This window comes from Myxocyprinus asiaticus, chromosome 33 (assembly GCF_019703515.2).
Source record: "Myxocyprinus asiaticus isolate MX2 ecotype Aquarium Trade chromosome 33, UBuf_Myxa_2, whole genome shotgun sequence".
In the NCBI taxonomy this organism is placed as follows: Eukaryota; Metazoa; Chordata; class Actinopteri; order Cypriniformes; family Catostomidae; genus Myxocyprinus; species Myxocyprinus asiaticus.
Window position 1 is genome coordinate 32,861,690 of NC_059376.1, and position 27,070 is coordinate 32,888,759.

A 27,070-nucleotide genomic window follows, 5' to 3' on the forward strand; every position below is an offset into this window, starting at 1 on the left:
TATACCAAAAAAAAATGTCAGTGATACATATTTTTATGTTTTTTTTTTTTTTTTTACCTTTATTTTGTTGTATTAAGCTGACCCAGTTCATCATTGGTTTTAAATGTGTCCTTCATTTTAGTCATAATGAGAGCTGCGGTCTTTCAGGAAAGTAAACATCAGCGAAAATGTTCATGGTCTGGACACAAAGGGATTTTTGTCTCAGCCTGTTGATTGGTTGGAGGAGGAGTTCTAAGATTCTGTGGCAGTGCCTGGGAACATTACGGTTCTGGTTTATACACACATTCACTCTCACTTACTCAGTTTTTCATGTGCACTCAACATGGTCAGCCGGTGAGTAATGGAACTTTTATGAACTTCCCAGATTTAGCTCTTTTTTGGGGGGTATTTTAAAGGATAACCGTCTTCATTTATTGCAAATCTTTGAAAAATGTATGCTTTTTTTATACCGTAATCATTCATGTTTTCCTTTTATATATATATATATATATATATATATATATATATATATATATATATATATATATATATTTTTTTTTTTTTATTTTTTTTTTTTTTGTCATTTAAGCTTATGGTGAAACTTCTGTCTATTCATTTTTGAATTTCCATAATGCATCTTCAAAATACCCCAAAAATTAATTTACACAAGTTTTGTTTGGATGTTGTTGTTGTACTTTTTCATTTGACCTTAGCCTAGCTCATTATGCCAAAAAAATGTGGACATCTGTTTTCATTCACAGACTTGAACACCCAGCCGGTGGCTACAAGAAAATCTTTGAGACTTGTGAAGAGTTGGCTGAGCCCATTTCTGCTCAAGTTTCAGGTCCGTATAATGTAATAACTATATGTGAATCATTTTTATGCACAGTACTGTAATATCAGCCTGTAGTAGGTGTACTTTTGTATTGTGAACTTTTTCAAAACACATTTTGTATTCTCAGTACTTTTGTTTAGAAATAAATTCATGCTGAATTTCATGCAATTTTCTACTTTGGCTTATGTAGATGCCTCTTAGCCTTCCATATGGGAGCTGTTTCTGTTTTATAGACATTCAGAGGCTGAAGAATTTGCTTGGAAAAAGTGAACATTCTCTCTCCAGGCAAAATCCCTGCTTGGCTCACTGGCAGTCTGCTCCGCTTGGGCCCTGGGCTCTTTGAGGTGGGAGATGAACCGTTTTACCACCTTTTTGATGGCCAGGCTCTCATGCACAAGTTTGACCTAAAGGATGGACATGTGACCTATTACCGCAGGTAAAGCCCTCTATCTGACCACATTAATTGTTCAGTAGTGGCTGAAAGGATTGTAACCCAGAGTTATTTCATGATTACCAAATGTTTTGCAGTCTTTTACTGGAGTTTAAATGATTCATATGTTTTGGGAAAGGTTGATCTAAACAGATTTTTTCTGGTAAATTGAGGTTGTGGTTAGAGGAGATATGCACTGCAAAAAAAAAAAAAAAGAAATTTTCTTAAACAGTATTTTTGTCATATTTTCCAGTAAAAGTTGTAAATATCCTTTAAAACTAAATCACTTTACCGGAGAAGCATAATTGTGTAAGGTAATAAGTTGTTGTTGTTGTTTTGTATTATATATTTAGCTTTATGCTTAAAACAATAATAAAAAAAAAAAAGTATTTTCATCTCTGAAACATTATTTTAAACAATTAAAAAATATATATTTTTTAAAGATTTATGCATTTCTGTTTAATGAAAAGAGTTGAAGAGTTATTTTTAACAAAACAAAATAAAAAAAAACTTCATATTTTAAGTTTTATTCATTTTTGAGTGTACAGTTTTGCTTCTCAAGTAAATTGAACTTGTTTAGATTATTTTACTGGAAAACAAGACAAAATTACTGATTTTGAAAATTATTATTTATTTATTTATTTATTTATTTATTTTTGCAGTATGCTAGTGCAGAGTAATCAATTCAACCTTCTAGTTCAATATTTTCAATCAACAAACAGCCTATTAAATTTGCATGTTCAATATCAGGTTTATCAGAACTGACGCTTATGTGCGTGCCATGACTGAGAAAAGAATTGTGATCACAGAGTTTGGAACCGCTGCCTATCCAGATCCCTGTAAAAACATCTTCTCCAGGTCTGGAGAATATTTTTCTTTCATTGTAATTCAGAAATGGAATAATAATGAATAACTTATTATTCTTATGAATAACTATGGAAATAATTTTATCTTAATATTGCATTGCTTTTGTTACATCCTGTTTGGCACAACAGGTTTTTCACTTACTTCCAAGGCATTGAGGTGACAGACAACTGCCTTGTCAACGTCTACCCCATTGGTGAAGATTTCTATGCCTGCACAGAGACCAACTACATAACCAAAGTTGATCCTGATACATTGGAAACTATAAAGAAGGTGCAAAAAAAGGTGTTTGTTCTGCTGCCCAGTTTTAAGCCCATTATCAAAAACATAAATTCTTTACCATCTCTGCATGCCCATAGGTGGACCTATGCAATTATCTCTCAGTCAATGGTCTGACTGCACATCCACACATTGAACAAGATGGTACAGTATATAACATTGGAAACTGCTTTGGGAAGAATATGTCACTGGCCTACAACATTGTCAAGATTCCTCCAGAACAAGAAGGTTGGTTTCTTTCTTTGTTGGCATAAATGAATCTTATTCATCATGAAGACGTGTTTGATATCCTACTTTCTTTGTTGGATTTGTTGAATCAGATAAATCCAATCCAATTGAAAGGTCTACAGTTGTGGTGCAGTTTCCAAGCAGTGAGAGGTTCAAACCATCCTACATCCACAGGTTGGTTGCACATTTCTTTGATAGCCAGTAAACAGGCAAACATGAACTGATTAATCCAGAAAACAATATTTTACGTATATGCATGCATATATACAGTGGAGTCTAAATATCTGAGACTACTAGTAAAAAGGCGTCTATTTAGCATTTTTCTACTTTTATGCAAACTATCGCGACATTCAGAATTTCTTAGTATTTGCTATGTCCCCTTTTTGCTTTAATGACAACAGTTAAGATAATGTTCCAATGTCCCAAGGAAATCTGACCTTCTAAAAGGAGTTAACACAGTCACAAATTTGCTGTTCTGTTTAGGGACTGAAAAAATAGTGCAGAATCTTACATATCATAACATTTGTTTTAAAAATTATAATAATAATAAAAATCCTAAAACCTGTTCATTTCCAGGTATAAGTTGGACCCCTGATTTTCAATGTGATATCAGATTTTAGACCCTACTGAATGCCATTTGGTTATTGGTGCATGATTTTCTGGTGCAATCCTAAATCTGGTTGAAGAGGTTTGATTTCTGCCCATCTCACATGCAGCTTTGGCATGACGGAGAACTACTTTGTGTTTGTTGAACCTCCTGTGAAGATCAACTTGCTGAAATTTCTGACATCCTGGAGCATCAGAGGGACAAATTACATGGACTGCTTTGAGTCAAACGACAGAATGGGTGTAAGTCAAGGCTTATTTTATCACATTTGAAAAGTTAATTATATGTTTGGGAAAAACAACGGCCAAAATTGCTCTAGGCATTTTGTGTTGCATCATCCTGTTTAATTGGTTACATTCCCCAGACGTGGTTTCACTTGGCCACCAAGAATCCTGGAGAATACATCGACCACAAATTCAGAACATCTGCCTTTAATGTTTTCCATCACATTAACTGTTATGAGGACCAAGGCTTTATTGTTGTCGACCTGTGTACTTGGAAGGGGTAAGAGTGCTGTTTTTTTTATATTTGGAAAAGCTTTAGTCATTTCCGGTGCCAAAATAACAAACATAGAAATGTAACAAAAAGCATATGCTGCACATTTGATAATGGCAGTCAATATGGCCAGAGGAGAGCTCAAATGAGACTCAAAGAAAGAAGGATATCTCTGCATTTAAAATGCTTATCTATTAAATGCTTGTCGTCTGCGGTCTCCTTCATTTGATTGACAGGCATGAGTTTGTGTATAATTATCTATATTTGGCAAACCTGAGGCAAAACTGGGAGGAAGTCAAGAAAGCAGCTATGAGGGCACCACAGCCAGAAGTCCGGAGATATGTGCTGCCTCTGGACATCCACAGGGTAAGAGATATTGTGGTCCTATTTCTTCTTGGGAGCAAGTGGATTGACAATTCAGTTGGGTTCTTGATCTTTTTGTCTCCGTATTTCCATTCCAACAATCTATTTCTTTATCCAAACGTCTATTAATTAGTTTGAATTGTAGGAAGAACAGGGGAAGAATCTGGTTTCTCTTCCTTACACCACAGCTACTGCGGTCATGTGCAGCGATGGAACCGTTTGGCTCGAACCTGAAGTTCTTTTCTCTGGACCACGACAGGGTATATGTTCAGCCCCAAATTTCCTCCTTAAAGTAATGGTTTACCAAAAAATGTAAATTCATCTTCATTTACTCACACACTCATGTTGTTCCAAACCTGTATGACTGTCTTTCTTCATTGAACACAAAAGGAGAAATTTTGAATAATGCGCTGGTTGCACTTTTCCATGAAATTACTTTGAATGAGGACTGGAGTTTTCAAGTTTCAAAAAAGGATACAAAGCACTATAAAGTATCATAAAAGTGGCATTTGCTCTATATTCCAAGTCTTCTGAAGTCATATGATAGCTTTGTGTGAGAAACAGATCGAAATATGCAGTGTAAAGTTTGCCACTGATAATCTTCCCCTTCAGTGAGCTGCTAACTCAAGAACAACTGCAACCAGATCATTGAGCCAGTGAGCTAAATTTGTAAACAAATCATTCAGGTTTTGCGAAGTGGATCAGCTGATTCATTGAAAAGATCAGACTCAAAAAGAACAATTTGTCTCCGATCGGACATTGCTACGTTTCTCATGAACATGTCCAAGGAGAACAAGGATGGATGTCAAGATTTTATGTGAAAGGAAAAGAACAACCATGGCAAAGAGTTGCCCAAATGATCTGAATTCACTCTAGATTTGAGATCAGATTGAACTGAGTATTCTTAAAAATTAGCAATAAGCCAACCGTGTGAGAGAATCAGACAAATTTAAGACATTTATCAAACATCTGACAGAAATAAGTCTTTTTTTTATGGATTAAAAGTGTTTCTTCTTTGGGTTCTTTTTGTGCTACAGCTTTTGAGTTTCCTCAGATCAACTACAGCAAATACTGTGGGAAAAATTACACCTTTGCTTATGGACTCGGGCTGAACCACTTTGTTCCAGACCGGGTGGGTGTTATAAGATGGTGAAAACCTTTTTCATGTTCAACATGTGTTCTATGTGTGATTTATCCTATTTTGTTTGTCTTTGTGGGCTTTAAGATTTGCAAGCTCAATGTGAAAAGCAAAGAAACATGGATATGGCAGGAGCCAGATGCCTATCCATCTGAACCACTGTTTGTGCAAAGCCCTGATGCTAAAGATGAAGATGATGGTATTCCTTATCTTTTATTAAACGTTAAAAACATTTGAGACTTGTTTATTCTCTTGAAATACAATAAATACGTTTTCCTTCTGCTTTCCCCAGGTGTTCTCCTGAGTATTGTGATAAAACCAGGGGTTGCCCAGAGGCCAGCGTTTCTCCTTATACTCAATGCCACTGACCTGACCGAAATAGCACGTGCAGAGGTTGATGTCATCATTCCTGTCACTTTCCATGGAATGTACAAACCTTAGAGAATCATAACCTGAAGGCTTTCCATTTCAATAAACAGACCATTTCAAACTTATTTTTAGGTAAATTAGTCAACATTTTTTATGTTGTTGTTGCTATTGTACTGTATATTGGCCAGTTATATGACCTCATACTGTATGCTTGTAATGTACTTATAACTTTTTGACAATGAGTTACGAATCCACCTGTAAATCATTTCTTTTTCAAAATTAAACTTTTCTATTAATTAATGACAACACAGCTTTACCATTTATGAACAATGGTTTATTCATAAGGAAAATTTTATATGTACAAATTAATTTACTTTATTAGTCAGACAATAATAAGGCACTGTTGCTGATTACAGGCAAATTGTAATTCAAAAAACAGAGACATTTAAGTTCATTTTGTATGATTAGTTTTAGAATACACCTCATACAAGTACATAAAGTCCACTGAGTTTCACGCAGAGGTAGTTACATTCGGAGTAAAGGAGACCTCATCTTCTCTCTGGACAATTGATACACTGGTTGCTTAATGATTTTCAAACACCTGCTTAAAACCTAAAGAAAATGAAAGGATATACAGTATTTGAAATAGCTTTTATTTTTATACTTAGCATAGGGTGAAGTCATTATTTGAAAGAAAATTAAGTATTTATATATGTTTACCTGCAAATTTGCATTAAAAAATGCATAAGATAGGTAAAATAAACTTAAAACAACTTTATCTCAAAAGAATACAAGCAACTGTTTTAATAGCTAACACGTTCCCCAAGGAGTCCAGGGAGCTGTCTCAACCCATTAGCAGCTTAGCTGTGACTTAAAGTAATGTTTAATATTAAAGAATTAGTTCACCCGAAAAAGAACATTCTCATTTCATCATTTATCATTTACTCACCCTCACGCCATCCCAGATGTGTATGACTTTCATTCTTCTGTAGAACACAAATGAAGATTTTTAGAAGAATATCTCAGCTCTGTAAGACCATTCAGTGCACGTGAATTGTCAAAAAACAAAAGAAGAATGTGGAAGTGAAAGTGAAGATATCTAGTAACAAAAAGGAGTTAAATATTGATCTGTTTCACACCCACACCTATCATATCACTTCTGAAGACATGGATTTAACCATTGGCGTCGAATGGATTATTTTATGCTGCCTTTATGTGCTTTTTGGAGCTTCAAAGTTCTGGCCACCATTCGTTTACATTGTATGGACCTACAGAGCTGAGATATTCTTCAAAAAAAATCTTTGTTTGTGTTCTGCAGAAAAAAGAATTTCATACACAACTTATGATGTGAGAATTTTTCATTTTTGGCTGAACTATTCCTTTAAGAACTCCACCTTTATCACAGTATTATTTTTTTCCTATTCAAACATTTTGGGAGTACAGTAACTATAAGTATAGCTTGTAGTCTGGTATCTTAAGGTATCCAAACCATGTTTGTATAAGGGTTCCATGTTTCCACTGAAAACCTCAACAGCTGCTTTTCATTATGGCCTTCCAGTGATAGGTCTGTAAGTGAAATACAGATGTACTGCCCATTTTAAGGGCAACTTAGACCAGGAGTCACATATGTATTTCAAAAGAATTAATCACTGAACTGCATAAAAATGAAATAAAAGTAATTTGACTGATACATCCGGAATGGGTTCTTTTTAACTGTTTTCCTTTACCTTTCTGGTGTCTCGAGGAAGAATAACACTAACGTCCCACAGTCTGCCAGTGGAGAAGAATGCTGAGCTCTCTTCCTCCAACCTTTATTTGAACATAAATAACTCTATTATCTTTTTCATTACACTTGAAAGAGACTACACAAAATTGTAAGATTTACACAGTTCAGTTGAATGAGAAATTTCCATCAAACTATATTAAGTAAACTTTAAATAATGTCCATATTATGAATTCTGAATAAATGTAAAGTATTTAATAACTTATTGAGGAGTATGAACTTAAAAATTTAGTTAACAAATTTAGTATGTTTTAAACAATTCAATTTGGTAAATGGCAAAGCAACTATTTTCTTTAGCATTAACAAAATTCATTGTATATTTGGCATGACGTTAAGCATATTTAAATAATGCATTTCAAATTGTAACAACAGTTAAGTCTTAATCTTAGGTATGTACCTTAAAATCTTCAGTTACAAAAACATTTTACATCCTGTTTTAGTGGGAATGTTACACTGTCTCTTAACAGTGTGATTTCCTCCTCTGTCTGCACCAGTGCATCTGAATGGCCCAGTGTTTAAACACTCTTGCATTGGGCCACAGGAACAGGAAGTTAGGTTCAAAAGCCCTTCCACACTAAAAATCCAAATGGAAAGATAAGTGATGAATTTTTGGAAACATGCAGTTGTAAAATTAATTAATTCAATTAAATGGTACAGTTCACCTTTATGTAGTTCCAAACCTGTATGCCTTTTTTCTTTGGAATACAAAAGGAGATGCTAGGCAGAATATTAGCAGAATATTAGAGACTTAGTCACCATTCACTTTCACTGCATCTTTCTTCCATACAGTGAAAGTAAATAGTGACTGAGGTCATTCTGTCAAACATCTCTTTTTGTGTTCCACAGAAGAAAGAAAATCTTTGGAACAATGTAAGAGTACAACATTTTCTTTAATTATTAACTAATAATTATTTATATTATTATTAAATTATAACTGACCATAGCATAGCTGTCACTTCCATGACATCCTCCAATAACCACAGTGATCTTGGGAACCGAGGCACAGGTCACAGCAGACATCATGAAACCCTGAGCTTTCAGTCTGTTAGTGTTGGACTCTGCCTAGGGGAGACAGGAAAGGGTGAGAGAGATTTAGAGGAATGAGTAAGGAGGGAAAACAACAAGTAACAAAGTATTGAGTGATGAGGGGAAAGTATGGCTTGGCTATTCAACTCACATTCAATTCCCACTTCTTAGTAGGTCCTCGAGGTGGTGCGGTTACTCACCTCAATCCGGGTGGCGGAGGACAAGTCCCAGTTGCCTCCGCTTCTGAGACCGTCAATCCGTGCCTCTTATCATGTGACTCGTTGTGCATGACACCGCGGAGACTCCGCAAGTGGAGGCTCATGCTACTCTCCGTGATCCACGCACAACTTATCACATGCCTCATTGAGAACAAGAACCACTAATCGCAACCACGAAGAGGTTACCCCGTGTGTCTCTACCCACCCTAGCAACCAGGCCAATTTGGTTGCTTAGGAGACCTGGCTGGAGTCACTCAGCACACCCTGGATTCGAACTCGCAACTCCAGGGGTGGTAGTCAATGTCAATACTCGGCTGAGCTACCCAGGCCCCCTCAGCTCACTATTTTTAAAAATTCCCCATCTTTGTTCCACAGAGGAAATCAAATTAAATTTACAAGTCATATGACTTCAGGAAATTGTATTTTTTTTATTTTTTATTTTTTTGCTTTTGCATGAACTGAACTCATTTTACATTTGCCGAAGTAAAGCATCTAACTGATGGATAATGACTCTTATATGCACATATGAACAAATGCAGGGCTGATGCACCTTGGTTTGTGAGTGTGTGTGTGCAGGCTTGGGTGCGGTGTTCTGCAGGAAGATCAGGGGGATGTCTCTCTGGTCACACAGCTGAACAAAATGACTGCCTTTCAGGGAAGCTTCATTTGTCAACTCTCCATTATTTGCCACAATTCCAATCTGATGCATGAAGATTATTAGGAAACATAATTTCACCTTTTAAATCTGATAATAGTAAAGAAAAACTCGATTTTGACATTTTCTGAAGAAAATGTGAAAGGTTTTTGCCCATGCAAAACTCACCTTTATGATGCTAAAGTGTTCTGGGTCATTGCAAAAATGTTGCTATGTGCTTGCTAATGTGTTCTGAGCAGTGGTGGAAATGGACAAGATTCAGTGTGGGGACCCTACCTGGGGAGTCAGGGGGCATTTGAAGGTTAGGTTAGAGAAAACTGCAGGATGTCCATACCTTTCAGTTTAGTGCTCTGAAAATCAGGAATTGTTAAACACATGTAGAGGTGGATCCTGTTGTAAGTGATTTTCCTTTAAAAAATTTAACCTCGAAATGTATTCAGCTAAAATCAGTCTGTGGTTACAGAAATTCTAACTACTGCCCCCAGTGGCCAAAGCAGGAAGTGTTTTTGAATGTAAGGGCAAGTGTGAGCTCCAGTTTCTGGGTGAAATGTCCACAGATGGGTGATAAAAGCAAGTTCCAAAGCTAGTTTTTTTTAGTTGTCAATGATGTAATATAGTGAAAGAGTTTCCATCCGAGTTTCTAATTTAATTTATGCGAAAAACCATAACATCGCAAATGTATGAATAAAGCCACGTTTCCATCCCATGTGTTCAAAAGAACAAAATCATCACTTCCGGAGAAATTGTAGCCACTGTGACTCTTTTATTAATAAAATACTAGAGGTGTAGAGCACACAGACAAAACACCCTAAATAACTTGTCTCATGTCTGGGAGCGGCAGCACATCACACAGTTCTGGGAGCACTATGTGTGGGTTCCTCCATCCTAATGACTTTACCGTGCGGATCTATAAGATATTTTTCAATAAAGTGTCAATAAACCTGCTCTTCAGCACAGTTCAAGTTTGGATTCAAATTATTTGCTCTGTAAACTCTATGCAAGCTTTGGATTTTCTAGACACCATTATGAACTTGATTATTTTCTGGTTTCAACACAGTACACGGACCCAGTTCTGTGGCGCTGCTGTCCCAACACACATTCAGTTGCACCACAGGAGAAAGTAAATGTACTTGAGCTGATGCAAAAATATCTATTGGAATATGCCACTTTTCAGTAGCTTGGCAGAATAGGGTCGATGTCAGGGTACTAGAAAATTTGGTACCAACATGTCAACTTGCTGTGTAATCATGTTGGATTGATCCGTGTCCACATCCACATTCAACCCCACCCCACCCCCCACATTCCATTTCCAGCCCTGGTTCTGAGTGTTTTTTTGCACATAGCTATGCAATTGCAAGATAGTTGCTTACTGGCCCGTGTCAAATATGCCCGCCCCCAAGTCTTCTTTTTAATGCGAGTCTATGGGACTTTTTAACCCATTTTAGAGTCTGGCAGGTGATAATCTTACACTTCTCCTCAACAACCACACAAATTGAAGTATCATTCATGTTCATACCACAAACTAGTTAACAGAAGACAAAACAGCATGCAGAAAAACTAAGTATAACCTAGCCTTAAATATGAGCTAAAATAATAGTAATGCTTGTCTTTTTAAAGCAAAATAGACAGTAGTATTTGTTAATCATTACATAACCCACACTTACAGTTTTATCGGAGTATATTTAGAGTGGGCTTATCCTTACATTCAGTTTGTAAAACTCTAATTTAGAATGTTCTGCTCCCAAGGCAACAAAGTAGCTCTCAGAGACGCTCTTTGTTTGATCAAATAAAAGATGTTTGAGAAGAGCTGCTCTCCATCTTTAGTCATGATCTGAACTCTAATTATAAAAAGATTCCTTTTGTTAATCCAGATCATGCTCAAAGACATCACAGATCTGATTGGTCAGACACACAGGAGCATGCAAATCTGATTTTCAAATTAACAGGATTAACTGTTTTATCTCCTAACATATACATTTCCACCATTTTACTAACTAAGCAGGGCTCTGATTGGTTTGGGTGACCTTGAAACAAGTTATGAACCAATTGCTGTTTTAATAGTAGAACGGATGTGGATTTGGATGACATTTTAATATGCCACTTTTATACATGATAATCAGCACACTAAATGTTAACACTTTTCATGTTTGATTTTAAACAATTAACTACAGAGTTTCCCACTTTCTGATCCCTACATTTTCATGACTTTTCCATGACCTTTCCAGTTGTTTATGATAAATGGATAATGATTTTTAAAAATGATTCAAATTTAAACAGATTCAATGAATCCTTCAATTGTGAACTGGTTCGACTCAAAAGAAGAATTCATATCACATCACTAAGGCTTGCAAGCAAGTTATACTCTACACAAAAGTAATATCTAGCTGAATAAATAATTCAGAACAGAGTATAAATAAATACAAATTACATTCACTTAAGAAATTTCAAAGACTTTTCAGTGAAATTTAAGATTTGATTTATTTCCATGACTTTTCCAGGTTCGGAAAACACAACTTCAAAATTCCCTGATATTTCAGGTTTTCCATCACCGTGGGAACCCTGTAACTAACAACTTGAGATGACACACTGAAGTACATTTGAAAAAAAATAAATAAATAAATTATATATACATATATATATATATATATATATATATATATATATATATATATATATATATATATAAAATCATATAACAATTCAAACCTCACCCTTCAATTCTGGCAAACCCAGTAAGGAGGGTGGTAACATAACGGGCCTTAAACTACTGAAACAGACTTCCATCGGTCAGTCGACTCATGACCCATGCAGAGAATGAAAATATTTCAATGAGAACAGCCACAAACTGTGTGTGAAATATTAATATGTATGATGTAAGAAACTATGCATGCACACAGGCCCACCAGTCTGACATCCACGCTGTAATTGTAGCTCCGGGGGACAAGACCCATGAGATCATCTGTGCTGTACAGGGGCTCCTCAGCCTGAGTGTTGTCCTCCTCTGGGAGCTCATAGTTTAAAGTGGAGATGATATTTCTTGTACACTCATATGCTTCACTCTCCACTGTGGCAAAATGGTCCACACAGCCACTCACTCTAAGGATACAGGCAAACAGATATTTCCAATAAAAAAAGATGTTTTCATCTTCTGTGCAAAACCATGCAGGATGCATGAACCTGAATAACATTGTTATTGAGTTAAAAGAGGGATGCCAATTTACACGTGTTTGGCTTTGAATATACTGTACTGATACTACTGAGTTCTTACTGAGAAAGGTCACAGTGAGATAGGACATTATAATATTCACACATAGTGACCACATACCAAGACTGTCTCAAGACACCTCAACTCAAACTTCTTGAAGACCCAATAACACGATGGCTTTGGTCTGTCCATAAACCAACACAGGTTGAAACCACTACTCTACAGACCAAGGACAGGATAGTCAAATTACAATCATGCCTTAAAGGGATTGTTCACTCCAAAATGAAAATTCTCCCATCATTTACTCACTCTCATGCCATCCCAGATGTGTATGACTTTCTTTCTTCTGCATTCTCATAATGCAAGTGAATGGTGACCAGAAATTTGAATCTCCAAAAATCACATAAAATCAGCATAAAAGTAATCCAAAAGACACCAGTGGTTACATCCATATCTTCATAAGCAATATGATAGGTGTGGGTGAGAAACAGATCAATATTTAAGTCCTTTTACTATAAATATCCATTTTCACTATCACATTCTTCTTCTTTTGTTTTTTGGTGATTTGCATTCTTCGTGCATATCGCCACCTAATGGTCAAGGCTGGTCAAAGGTAGAGACTTACAGTAAAAAAGGATTTCATATTGATCTGTTTCTCTTCCACACCTATATCACTTCAGAAGGTATACATTTAACCAGAGGCGCAAAAACCATATATGCAATGCATAGGGGTGCCATGTAAAGGGGGGTGCCAGCGGCTCACAAAAGGTGGTGCAATCGGGCTCCTCGACCCCTCCAACATCAAGCACACCCCAAGAGTTAATTTTATGTTAAACTAAATGGTATGTTCCCATTAGAAAAGGCGGGACATTTTTCTATCTAACCCAGCTGCCACTAGAGGGAAGCCAAGATGGATGATGAGTGTTTGAGCACATGGACAAGATTGCTAGCTCTGCCTGAGCGCAATATACTCCTGCCTCCATTGTTTAGGAAGGGGAGTAGGTACTGTTCGTTGTACCAGAAACAAGTTGAAGTAAACTTGTTTTCAAGTTTGCTTTTATACACTTATTTATCTGCACATTTTGCACCTGGATTACACATCTTTTTGGAACGCCATTCCCACTCTCCGATGTGATTCTCCTTGTGAATAATCTGGTCCCTATTACAATGCCTTTCTGTTATTTTTGGAGATTCAAAGTTCTGGCCACCATTCACTTGCATTTTATGGACCTACAGAGCTGAAATATTCTTCTAAAAATCTTCATTTGTGTTTTGCAGAAGAAAAAGTCATACACATTTGGGATAGCATGAGGGTGAGTAAATTATGAGAGAATCTTCATCTTTGGGTGAACTATCCCTTTAAGGTAGGACACAGCATACACTGAGTGCAGCCTGGCTCCTCCCAGGTCCTCTGGAGACACCTCCTCCCCAGTAGCAGCCTTCACAAGCAGGGGACCCCCCAGAAATATTGTTCCTATTCTGCGGGCATGTAGGCCAGGCCCCTCCAGCCGTGCATGACCCACACGCTACGGCCACCTACAGGTTATGACGTCACATTGCATCAGAACTTTGCTTTATTGAAAGAGAATTATCTCTCATCACATTCTTCTTTTGCTTTTTAGCAATTTGCATTCTTCGTGCATATCGCCACCTAATGGTCAAGGCTGGTCAAAGGTAGAGATTTAGAGTAAAAAAGGATTTAATATTGATCTGTTTCTCACCCACACCTATATCGCTTCAGAAGATATAGATTTAACCACTGGAGTCGTATGTATTACTTTTATGCTGCCAGTGAATCGGTCTCCATCACAGGATTTTAATGTGTCTAAAGGACATATTTATTGTTTTACTCACCATTTTGCAACATTTATTGGGGTTTTATTGTGTTATCTGTCCTATTTATTGTATCTATTTAAGTTAAACTAAATGGTATGTTTCAATTAGAAAATGTGGGACATTTTTATATTTAACCCAGCCGCCACTAGAAGACAAGATGGCCCACATAAGATAAATTGTATTTTAAAATAAGAACAATAAAAACAAAATGATCTAGTACTGAGGATGGTCAGCTGAGGTAAATACTAAGAACTGGCATTGATCTCTTAAAGGCATAGTTCACCCAAAAATGGAAATTCTCTCGTTTACTCACCCTCATGCCATCCCAGATGTGTATGACTTTCTTTCTTCTGCTGAACACAAATGAAGATTTTTAGAAGAAAATTTCAGCTCTGTAGGTCCATACAATGCAAGTGAATGGTGGCCAGAACTTTGAAGGTCCAAATATCACAAAGGCAGCATGAAAGTAATCAATAAGGCTCCAGTGGTTTAATCCATGTCTTCTGAAATGATCTAATTGTTTTTGGGTGAAAACAGACCAAAATTTAACTCGTATTTAATAAATCTTGACTGCAGTCTCCTTGGCGATCGTGATTTCAAGCTCTATTCCACTTCCTATAGCGCCATCTAGTGCTCCACGCATGAGCTTGAAATCATGATCATGCCTAGAGACTGCAATGGTAAGGTGTACAGTGAAAAGGGAGTTATATTTTGGTTTGTTCTCACCCAAAAACATTGGAGTCATATGGATTACTTTTATGATGCCTTAATGTGATATTTGGACCTTCAGAGCTCTGGTGAGCATTCACTTGCAGTGTATGAACTTACAGAGCTGGGATATTCTTCTAAAAATCTTCATTTGTGTTCTGCAGAAGAAAAAAGTCCTACACAACTAGGATGGCAAGAGGGTGAGTGAATGATGAGAGAATTTTCATTTTTGGGTGAACTATTCCTTTAAGGGTTCCTGTACCTTTTGACCAGTTAACTTCTTCATGACCTTTCCACTTATTTGTGACTACTTTTAATTCAAATTTCGACTGATTTGTGAGTGATTCATTGAAAAGAACTGACTCAAATGAATAATTTGACAAATATAAATTTACTATAGAAAGTTCTATGACTTAAGATTTGATTAATCTCCATGACTTTGCCATGCCTGGAAAACACAGTTTTTTAAATTCCAAGTTTTCCATGACTGTTGAAACCCTGTCTCTTTTCATGATACCTGTGGAATCTTCATTGCTGACATAACTGCTTCATTGTAAAAGGTGCATCCTCCTTGGTTTTTATCAGGAAATATCTCTGACTGTTGATAAAGCAATTGCACAAAAATCAATGTCACATTATGAGATTACAATGATTTCCATGGCATTGAGTGCCAATTACCTGAAGAGGCAGAAATGCACCACCACTGTCCAACAAGTAAACACAGGGTGTTTACAAGCAAACGATTCTGCGTGGACACATCTTGTGCCCTGAGCTGCTTTTTAACTGTGATATGCTGTACCTCCTTTCACAGAGGCAATGAACACACACCACAATCCATTAATTTTACCAATTCCTGTTGAGAATTTAAAAAAATAATATATTTGAATATCACACTTTAATACATGGACAGTTCCGACGGCCGTTGTAAAATGACTATAAATGTACACTTGTGACCGCTCATTCTATATATATAGTTGTTGATATTACATGGTATAAGAATTGTTTATTCTGCTAATTATTATTGATAAATGTAACTGTTTATTGAGCATTGATGCCTTTTATCAAAGCTGTTGCCGCCAAGCAACAATGAGTCCATGCATTAGTGATTTTACCATAGGTAAGTGTGTTTAAGGTACTTCACTAACACTGTGTTATCTAACTGTAATGTCTAAAAATAGTTATTATTCACTCCAACATTTTTTTATAAGCAGACAGCAAAGAACTATTGGGTTAAGGTTACTATAGGTAACACATTTGAATCCAGTAGGTTTGTCAACATGCATGATACGGATGGGTTAAGCTGTTGCGCACCGTCTCCACTATGCGAGCTGGGTCCGAGTTGGGGTAGCAAAGCTCATTTTTATGGTGGCAGCTGCCACCCCGTGCCACCCTTCTGGCCACACCCCTGAAGGTGCTTACCTCCAGGATGCTTTAATTTAGTGGTCCCTAAAATCAGTATTTAAGGCTTTGGATAATACTGTTCGCTATAAGCAATCTTATAACCATTTAGAGACAGCCTGCTGATGGGATGTCTCCATAGGGCAGGCCAAGTCCAGCGTAAGGAGAAAGTTCTAAATAATCTTCATCCAGTAGGATGCGGAGCCTGTCTCATACCAGAACCTTCCGATTCCTCTGCGTATGTCGAGCTATGCTGTTTTCTCCACCCCCCTTCAATACCTTTTCCTTCTGCTCAAGGTATCTGATGATGCAGTAAAATCAGAATGTTAACTCAAAAACTGAAATTCTGTAATTATTTAATTCTCAAACCTATATGACTTTCTTTCTTTAGTGGAACACAAAAGGACATATTTGCCAGAATGTTGTATGGAAAAAAGATTAAATAAAAGGAAATGGTGACTGAGGCTAACATTCTGCCAAACATCTCCTTCCACGGAAGAAAAAAAAAGACATACAGGTTTGGAATTACATGAGGGTAGGTAAACGAATTTTCATTGTTGGGTGAACTATCCCTTTAAATGAGTATATCAACTATATGAACAATTTTAGGATATGGGCAATATTTTAATGCATGACTGTCTTGAAATGTGGAAGGGAGATATTCAGTGCATGCAAATCAGACTCACTGACAGATCAGGCTGTTCCTGAGATTTGCTTCATAAACATGTCTGTGCACTGACTGAAATGCTCCATCTACAACTGGAAAGGCGCTTGGCAGGTGTCTCCTGTGCACAGTGGAGCTCATACATTGGTACAATGCTGCTGACTGATTTGCCCTGTGTCTCTGCAGAATGTGTGTCAAAAGTCGCCATAGACTGTGAGGTGAATGTGTGCAGTGGCATGCAGTGCATCTAGCAAGCTATGAAGGTGTATCCCTTGATTGTGGATTTTGAAAGATTGATGCTCTTGCGAGTTGTGCGAGGTTGTTTGCTTTGACATTGAAAGACCTGGTGAAAAAAGACACATGCATGTTATTTGTTAGAACTCAAGGCAACTCAACAAGTATTGGCTTGAGGACACAACTGAAATTCAAAATTTCCCATTAAAGCTCATGCAAAAGATATCTGTTTAATAGAACTATGTTTTGGTTGTCTTTATTAAAAGCCTATATTTATTGTTTAATTCTTAATTATTTTGTTCAAATCTTCATCAGTACAAGGCTGTTTTAAGAATGCAATATTTAATTGTGTAGTTGTCAGAAATAAAGAAAGTGTCATATCAGTGGTAAATGTGTTGTAATTTATCATTCAAGTTTTGTGCATGCTTGCTAAATCATGCAACATATCTGAGAGCAATGGGTAAAGAATATGGAGTGACAGGTGTCAATGTTGAGCTGCCGCCTGCAATATCACATAGGCGTAAGGTAAACCATACAAAATACTCAAGCCTTATATGGTAAATGAGTCTATAAAACTAATAATTTAAAATAATATTTATTCTTATTTAACATAAACAATTAATTTGATATTATATTTAGTATTTTTAATAATATATTTTTTAATCAATCAAGTTGTTTTACAAATTGTTCTATAGTAAGATGAGTGAAATAAAGAAAGATTCTGGGTTGATAATTTGATCATGAACAGTCCATCTACTTCTTTACGATAACCTAATAAACCAGCAGAATGCTTGCCAGAATGTTAGAGAGCCACTAGAGAGCAGTATACCTCAGTACATTTTTAAACCTAGTATTCAAATATGTAACTTTGTATTAATCATAAATCATAGTGACCCACAAGAGTACAATTAAAACTTTCTATTCTATTCTATTCTATTCTATAATTGTCTCCCCGTTGCCTCAGTGGGTAGCCTACTTCAGTTCCAGTTTATAATTTATATCTCCGTGGGAAATTTCTTTTGCGCAGGTTTTACATAAAAATATTAATAATTAAAAAAAAAAATAAAAACACAAAAATAAATTAATATCCGGGTCAAGAGCAATAGGGACTCATCATAATAAACTTTAAATAAGGTCATTAAATAAAAAAATAAAAATAAAAAATAAACAATTTTGAATACACCAAAATGCAGTACCTAATGAAAAAAAAAAGTTTTACCCCATATACAATACAATAATAAACTGATCCGTACTTCATATATATTTCTTTGTCTCTGTTGCTTCTGTTTGCCTCTTACAACATGACTAAACACATAAGTTCCAAGAAAAGCAAATATCTTCAGGAATGACACCATAAAAATGGATCAAGTGATGTATAAGCATGTGCCAGATACTATGAGGTTTATAGGCAATTTAATGTTTTATTAACAAGATAAGAAACCACACAAAAACAATATATATGTATAATATATATATATATATGAAAGTTCCCCATAATAATAAAATGCATAATTATAATTTTCTTTGTCAATTTTGTTCTTGAACTAGCATAGATTAGTTACATATAATATTTTTTAAAAAGGACAGTGGATTCATTTGGTGAGAAATAATCACAAGAATATAAACCTCTCTAACACACTATTAGCTGGATGTATTCCAATGTAAAAATGTAAATGCAACTTTTGTTACTTTAATATAACTTTTATTATTTAGACAGTATTTGTCTCAGATTGCCCATGTTATATCCCAGTTTAATCCTTACTATGTTTTCAACCGATTTATTGTTCATTACAAATACATTTATTTGTACCGTTGTGTTAAAATATCAATATTCACAACAAAACCTGTTATCTTGCACATATGTGACATCCAAATCATTACTCCTTGAGGTCCTTTAGAAGTTGTCATAAAGTTATCCATACTAATGAAACGTGTGAGCAACTTTCAGCAGGTGACGTCAGACGCATGGTTTTACTCGCCGCGCGCTCCTCCCCACGAGCACTCAGGCTAAGTGTAAAAATGGCGTCCATCATGGAGGGGCCGCTGAGCAAATGGACTAATGTCATGAAGGGATGGCAGTATCGCTGGTTCGTGCTGGACTATAACGCCGGGTTGCTTTCATACTACACTGTAAGTATTTTTCGCACACTTGCGAGACCTAAGAGAGGCTTTGGTTGTCTGTGGCTCATTCTCCGCTCGGTAAATGCCGAGAAGAAAACGAGCACTTGCAGGCCTGTCAGGAGTTAGGAATCTCAGCTGGTCTGGGTGGGGCTTTGCTTGAGTGACTGAGACGCCAGCCAATCTGAGCTTTACTTGGAAAGGCTTCAGCCAATGAGCTGTTAGACTCGCTATGTTGCCAACGGGAAAGCCACCTCCCTTGGAAAAAAAAGCTTACAGTAGTGTTTAGCTTGCAAAATTTGAAGGGTGGAGGCCGCCACATGTGCCTGTTGCTTTGGATGCGTTCGCTTCAGAGTAATTGCAGTGTTAACACATTTTCATATTTGTCTCTTGAAAGCTCTACAGTGTTTTAAAACCAAATAAACAGCTAAGCTAAGAGCTGCAGTATTTGTCATCAATACATCATCCACAACTAGAGCTCTATGGTTTATTAATGTCTACATATGGGCCATATCATTGAGGCAGCGGTTGTTTATTTTCACTGATAACTAAGTAAAAAAGTAACCCTTTACTCGTATTACTCTGGTTCAGTCTTTTCTAATAAGAATAGCTAATACTGATAACATAACGCACAAGACCCAGCAACTCCTGTAAAACTGAAGTATAAAGGCAACAATGAGTAATTGTACACATGGCTATTGCTGATGAAACCGTAAAAACAAGATAAAGGTTAATCTACAGTACCTGTTTAGATTAGCAATAGACTGTAATACAGTACTCAGCACAATGAGAGAAACTGTAAAGGGAGTTACATAGTTTTTCATGTTTTAAAAATACCCTAATTGTTATTCTAGTACCCCCGCCCCATCAAAGGTCTGCTTTTGCAAATCTCAGGTTTCAGTGTATTACCACTGTGTGTTATTTGTTACTTTTATTACATTGTGTAAAACTCTGAAGCATGTCATAATATTATACACTACCATTCAAAAGGTTGGACTTGACTGAATTTGTTTGTCATGATCTGTTCTAAAAAAAAAAAATTTTTTTAAAAAGCTAATGCTTAAAAATTACATTTGTAGACACATAAACTGTGATTTTGTGTATGTAAATATATGTATATATTAGAAGGCAAATATTAATGTTGTACAACCTCAAGTCCATGTTGTTTACAAATATAGTTTTATTTTTAAGATATAGCCGAGAGTTCCAGATGCCAAAGTAATTGTGAAAGCTATTTAGCGAAATTTGTGAACTTTACAGATCTTGAGCAAAATGAGATTAGTGCATATTCCAACACTTTTGTTGCTTATTCAACAAAAGTTCATGAGCTCTGACACTTCTTTTGTCTCTTTCTTCAGTCCAAAGACAAGATGATGCGTGGCTCCAGAAGAGGCTGTGTGCGACTTCGGGTAATAAACTTCATCTTTAATTTGGAGCAGGACTATTTAAATTCATTTCTAAATACTGGTCCATAATTTTTATTCCCTGTATTGTTCTTGTTTGGCTATTTAGTGATTTGATTATATAAATGAAGGTCTCTAAATGCAGGATTATACCACACTTTTCTTATTTTCGTCATGTAGCTAACTACAGTTTAGACTCTGCAACCAAGAATATTATAGTATGGACTAAAAACGTAAAAAAAATATGTGACATTATTTTGTGTTTAAAAAAGAATAGAGAACGACATAGAATGACATTGATCTGTTAACTAAGATAAACTCTTCTGCCTCTCCAATTTAGTTCAATTTAGTAGCTTCCTACTACAATTAGTTCAAATGAAGCATTTACAGACAAGATGTTTGTGCACAGTTATGCACATACTGTTGATATAACAAGCTTCATTATGCATTATAACATTTTTAGACTCTTTTGCATTTCTCATGCATCTTGTTCATTATTTGTTAGAAATGCCTATTAGACCAAATGCTGTGAAAACTACCACCAGAGGGCACACTAGGCATTAAACTTCAGTTTAGAACACAGAGGACAGTTATGAAATATGTACATTGAATGCAGGGAAGGGTTGTTTTTAGATGTAAATCTAGTAATATTCATGGCATACATACATGCATGGCTGTAGGTGTTAACTGCATACACAAAGATACAGCATGCATATGTGTATTTGCTTTTTTCATAATACTTATTAAACCATTTATGTCATTTGACAAAGTTCAGCTTTATCTGACAACAAATTGCAATCATATTGCAAAAAAATGATGTTCTTGATTGTTGCCAAAGGATTTAATGCAAAGTTGTGCTGTAGGGTAACACTGAAATGAAAAATTGATTTTCTGTATTGCTTGAGAGTTAGCTGTGACAGACAGTTTAAATTTAAAACAGCCGTTAAAAGTGCTAAGGGCGTTGGCTTATTTTTCTGGAAGCCTGTGGTCTGATCAGATCTGAGTGTCTGTTTTTGTTCTTCCTCTCAGTTACCAGCACAGCCACTGCTTGGGAAATCTCCATTTAAAGTCAAGACTGATTTTTGCCTTTATATTTTCAACATTTTCCTTAATAAAACCTTGGCATGGTGCTGTTTAATTTTTGATGAGGATATTTTGTCTGGCAAGGCCTTAGGATTTGTGAATTATAGCCTATATTAGAATATCGTGTGGTGGTGCATCAGGTTTAATAGAGTCTATCGTTGTATGCGATTCCTCTGGTCCTGTACCTACAGACTGTTCTGCAGTCCTTGTCCCCCTCTCTCTGTCTTTCTCTCTCTTTCCACTGCCTTTCTGTCTTTCTTTTCCTCTCCCTTACTCCACCCATTCTCTCTCACCCCTTTTCTCTCTCTCTTTCCTTATGTGTGTGAGGGAGTGGGCCAGAGGAACGGAGAGAGGAAGCGAATGACGTGTCCCTCCATCTGAATGGCTTTTGTTGCATTTCTCTTTCGCAGGGAGCTGTGATTGGAATCGATGACGAGGACGACAGCACTTTCACCATTACTGTGGACCAGAAGACTTTCCATTTTCAGGGTGAGTGCTCCATTCTCTTGTCCTCTTGGGCTTTTGTCTCCTTCATCTCCTCTCTCTTCTTTCATTCTGTCTGGCACCTCCTGCCGTGCCGCTTTTATCGCTGTTTATAGTGCAGCCGTTTGCCGGATGCTCACGTGTGCCCTCTCTATCTCACTCTCTTTCTCTCTCTCCCCCTCTCTCCCTCTCCCTACTCTGTTTTTATTGCTCTTGCTTACTCATTCTCCACCTCATGCTCTTTTCCATTTAGATTTTAAAGAGGATTATGACATCAGCAACTAGCAAATGCTACCCACACGCGTACACGCATGCGCTTGTATCACCAATTTCAAACATTGCATTAGGCCTGGTGCATTTGTTGAACTTATCTCCGTGTTCAGCCGTGACCACTGACTGGGACAATCTGCAGATTTTGCAGCTTTACAAATAGAGATCAGAGGGTCTCATCTTTTTTCCTTGCTGACATCCAGCGCAACAGCAATACAATGAATTGGTAGTTCACAATGACAACAGAATAAAGAGCTGGAAGAACACTTCAAGAAATAAGGAGGACAATCTCTCCCATCCTTTCTCCGCTCTCTGCAGTCCTCCACGGAGTTACGCAAGGCTGCTGGCTGCTGAGCTCCAGGTTTTTATCCTCTAGCCTCCACCTTCTTTCACTGGCTCATCTGTCCTCCTCCACCCCCTGGCATCTGCCCTTCCGGGGGTGTGTTCACTCTCCTCATGCCCTCACCCACTGCTATGTTCCGACACTGTATGCTGTGGCTTTACAGTAAGAAGGGTAAGGGCACGCTTAGCTGGGACCTGCTTGCCGCTTCTGCCGTAAACTGTTTAGAACCATTTATTATTGCTGTTTACTTTAACGACTAGTGTCAGACTCGTACATGGAGTTTTGGTTTTATTTGCTCTTGGCTTGTTGTCTGTGGGGAACAGTTAACCATGAATGGTCGAGTGTGTTATTCGTCTTTATCAGTTACAGGTTTTGAAAATATGAATGTAGTGTTTGGTGCCATTATGTAGAGTTGTGGAGTTCTTTTTATTGCAGATTGTTTAGGGTTAAAATGATTGTTCCTTCAAAAAATGAAAAATATGTCTTTACTCACCCCCATGTTATTCTAAACCCATATGACTTTCTTCCAAGGAACACAAAAGGAGATGTTAGGAAGAATTGCAGCCTATCGTGGAGCACAAAAGGAGATAGGCAGTATGTTAGTCTCAGTCACCATTCACCTTCATTGAAAAAAAGATGCAATGAAAAAGAATGGTGACTGAGACTAACATACTGCCTAACATACATCTTTTGTGCGCCACGGTAGAAGAATGTCATACGGGTTTGGAACAACATGTGAGTAAGTAAATTAATACAGAATTTCTATTTTTGGGTGAACTGTCCCTTTAATTCCATCTCACGCGATTGCTGGTTGCTTCCTTGCATATATTAAATGAACATTTCTTTTTCTCTTTTCATTAATTTTCAATTTCATTGGCAAAGTTCATTGTTGACCTCTGTGTAGCATGTTTGCTGGAAGAGTATTGTGTCAGTGGAGTAATGGTGTCTCAGTCCTTTAAAAAATGGAGGCATACCCAACCTGCCGTGTCAGATTTCCCGCTGTATGTGTGTGTTTGAATGAGTGAGCGTAGAGCTCAGGCTTCAGTTTCAACAATCTCCTCATACCATCCACCTCTCTGGACCCTCAGGACTCATCCTATCAGTTCTCATATCAGGAGCCATTTACCCTACAGCGGAAATGGTTTTGTGCCACCTGATCTAAATGGACTGTCCCAGAGTTGCAGCCCAAGTAGCTTGTATGTCAGTTGCTCTTGGCATATACTCTATAGTGGTTACATAGTGTGATCTTAAGGGAAGTAAAGTAGTTTATCTTGTTGTAGCAATGAGCAGTAAGTATAGATACCATTACACAAGATGGAAAGGCACTTGTGTACTCTAGCCTTAAGTGGATGGCTCTTGGCTAGAATAAACTGTAATGTTGACCAGACTTTATGCTGGTTGTCAAAAGTTTGTCTGAATGTGACAAACTGTATTAACGTAATTTTGTGATTCAGCAATGTTTGTGGTCTATGCTGAGGGATTCGCAAGCTCTGATGTTGGGGTTAATCCGATGGAAAATTGGGCGTTTTTCACAAAAAAAATAAATAAAATGCTTTTCTTGTGTCGACATAACATCATCATCAGAATTACCGTAAACTGCTCACTGAGACAACACCACGTTATCAGATGTCACAATGTACTCTAAATTTGGCTGGGTTAAAAATAATCCAATTGGCAACCCAGCACCGGGTAAATATTGGACAGAACACATGTTGGGTTAAACTAATCCAGCAAGTTGTGTTACACATTTTAAGTTGTACATTCAACCCAACATGTCAGCTCATTTTGACAATATGCTGGGTTAATTTTACCTCAAATGGTTATTGTTTTAATTTATTTCTATAGAAAAATCTGTATAAATAGATTTTGCTGTAAGATTAAATTATTTTTTAAAATGTATTGAGATATAAAATACACAGTATATGTATGTGTGTGTGTGTATATATACACTATATTGCCAAAAGTATTCACTCACCCATCCAAATAATTGAATTCAGGTGTTCCAATCACTTCCATGGCCACAGGTGTATAAAATGAAGCACCTAGGCATGCAGACTGCTTCTACAAACATTTGTGAAAGAATGGGCCGCTCTCAGGAGCTCAGTGAATTCCAGCATGGTACTGTGATAGGATGCCACCTGTGCAACAAGTCCAGTCGTGAAATTTCCTCGCTACTAAATATTCCACAGTCAGCTGTCAGTGGTATTATAACAAAGTGGAAGTGATTGGGAATGACAGCAACTCCACGTAAAATGACAGAGCGGGGTCAGTGGATGCTGAGGCGCATAATGCGCAGATGTCGCCAACTTTCTGCAGAGTCAATCGCTACAGACCTCCAAAGTTCATGTGGCCTTCAGATTAGCTCAAGAACAGTGCGTAGAGAGCTTCATGGAATGGGTTTCCATGGCCGAGCAGCCAAGCCATACATCACCAAGTGCAATGCAAAGCATCGGATGCAGTGGTGTAAAGCACGCCGCCACTGGACTCTAGAGCAGTGGAGACGCGTTCTCTGGAGTGACGAATCACGCTTCTCCATCTGGCAATCTGATGGACGAGTCTGGGTTTGGCGGTTGCCAGGAGAACGGAACTTGTTTGACTGCATTGTGCCAACTGTGAAGTTTGGTGGAGGGGGGATTATGGTGTGGGGTTGTTTTTCAGGAGCTGGGCTTGGCCCCTTAGTTCCAGTGAAAGGAACTCTGAATGCTTCAGCATACCAAGAGATTTTGGACAATTCCATGCTCCCAACTTTGTGGGAACAGTTTGGGGATGGCCCCTTCCTGTTCCAACATGACTGCACACCAGTGCACAAAGCAAGGTCCATAAAGACATGGATGAGCGAGTTTGGTGTGGAAGAACTTGACTGGCCTGCACATAGTCCTGACCTCAACCCGACAGAGCACCTTTGGGATGAATTAGAGCGAAGACTGCGAGCCAGGCCTTCTCGTCCAACATCAGTGTCTGACCTCACAAATGCGCTTCTGGAAGAATGGTCAAAAATTCCCATAAACACACTCCTAAACCTTGTGGAAAGCCTTCCCACAAGAGTTGAAGCTGTTATAGCTGCAAAGGGTGGGCCGACATCATATTAAACCCTATGGATTAAGAATGGGATGTCACTTAAGTTCATATGCGTCTAAAGGCAGATGAGCAAATACTTCTGGCAATATAGTGTATATATATATATGTGTGTGTGTGTGTGTGTGTGTGTGTGTGTGTGTATATATATATATATATATATATACACACACACGTATGTATGTATATATGTATGTATGTATGTATGATTTTATTTTATTTGATAAGAATGAAATATGCACAAGAACAGTTTAGAGGAACTTTTTTTCATTTGAGGACAAGTAAAATTATGAAAAATTCATGAAGATCCACAAAGTAATCATACATCATTCATAAAACATTTAAAGGAATAGTTCACCCAAAAATGAAAATTCTCTCACAATATACTCACCCTCATGCCATTCCAGATGTGTATGAATTTTTTTTTTCTTTTTCTGCTGAGCACAAATTAAGATTTTTAGAAGAAAATCTCAGGTCTGTTGGTCTATACAATGCAAGTGAATGGTAGCCAACATTTTGAAGCTAAAAAAAGTAGAAAAGGGCAGCATAAAAGTAATTCATAAGATTCCAGTGGTTTAATCAATATCTTCTGTAATATCAATATCTTCGATTACACTTCCTACTGCTTGAAACATGCGCACAGCTGCTAGATGGCACTAGGAAGAGTAATTGAGCTTGAAATCATGATCGTGCTAGGAGACTGCAATGGCAAGATGTACAGTGAAAAAGGAGTTACATTTTAGTTTGTTCTCACCCTAAACCAATTGGATCACTTCAGAAGACATGGATTAAACCACTTGAGTCTTATGGATATACAGGTGCATCTCAATAAATTAGAATGTTGTGGAAAAGTTCATTTTTTTCAGTAATTCAACTCAAATTGTGAAACTCGTGTATTAAATAAATTCAATGCACACAGACTGAAGTAGTTTAAGTCTTTGGTTCTTTTAATTGTGATGATTTTGGCTCACATTTAACAAA

At 37.1% G+C, this 27,070-nt stretch overlaps 2 protein-coding genes and 1 pseudogene across 7 annotated transcripts in view; 2 read left to right on the plus strand and 1 right to left on the minus strand.

Moving 5' to 3' along the window:
* The first annotated feature begins 270 nt into the window (after positions 1-270).
* LOC127424183 (retinal Mueller cells isomerohydrolase) lies at positions 271-5,911 on the plus strand. 5 transcript variants are annotated; one of them, XM_051669149.1, is made up of 14 exons: positions 273-333; positions 741-823; positions 1,100-1,250; positions 1,995-2,102; positions 2,240-2,393; positions 2,468-2,615; positions 2,708-2,789; positions 3,332-3,464; positions 3,587-3,726; positions 3,954-4,083; positions 4,226-4,340; positions 5,118-5,212; positions 5,306-5,417; positions 5,511-5,911. In XM_051669149.1, the coding sequence occupies exons 1-14, from the start codon at positions 323-325 to the stop codon at positions 5,657-5,659; spliced, it is 1,611 nt and encodes a 536-aa protein (XP_051525109.1). In that variant the 5' UTR covers positions 273-322; the 3' UTR covers positions 5,660-5,911. The 5 variants fall into 5 exon arrangements, 4 of the variants coding, with proteins under 4 accessions (XP_051525112.1, XP_051525109.1, XP_051525110.1 ...); XM_051669150.1 differs by having other exon boundaries at positions 2,240-2,381; positions 5,511-5,908; XM_051669152.1 differs by lacking the exon at positions 5,511-5,911 and having other exon boundaries at positions 271-333; positions 4,269-4,340; positions 5,306-5,423.
* A 185-nt stretch (positions 5,912-6,096) lies between these two features.
* LOC127424072 (uncharacterized) lies at positions 6,097-19,281 on the minus strand (annotated as a pseudogene).
* A 32-nt stretch (positions 19,282-19,313) lies between these two features.
* Positions 19,314-27,070, plus strand: part of LOC127424109 (oxysterol-binding protein-related protein 9-like) — a 53,343-nt gene continuing 45,586 nt past the window's right edge. For both annotated transcript variants that reach the window (XM_051668956.1, XM_051668957.1), the window contains exons 1-3: positions 19,314-19,444; positions 20,791-20,841; positions 22,329-22,407. In XM_051668956.1, the coding sequence (XP_051524916.1) occupies positions 19,334-19,444; positions 20,791-20,841; positions 22,329-22,407 (241 nt within the window). In that variant the 5' untranslated portion in view covers positions 19,314-19,333. The remainder of the gene's footprint in view (positions 19,445-20,790; positions 20,842-22,328; positions 22,408-27,070) is intronic.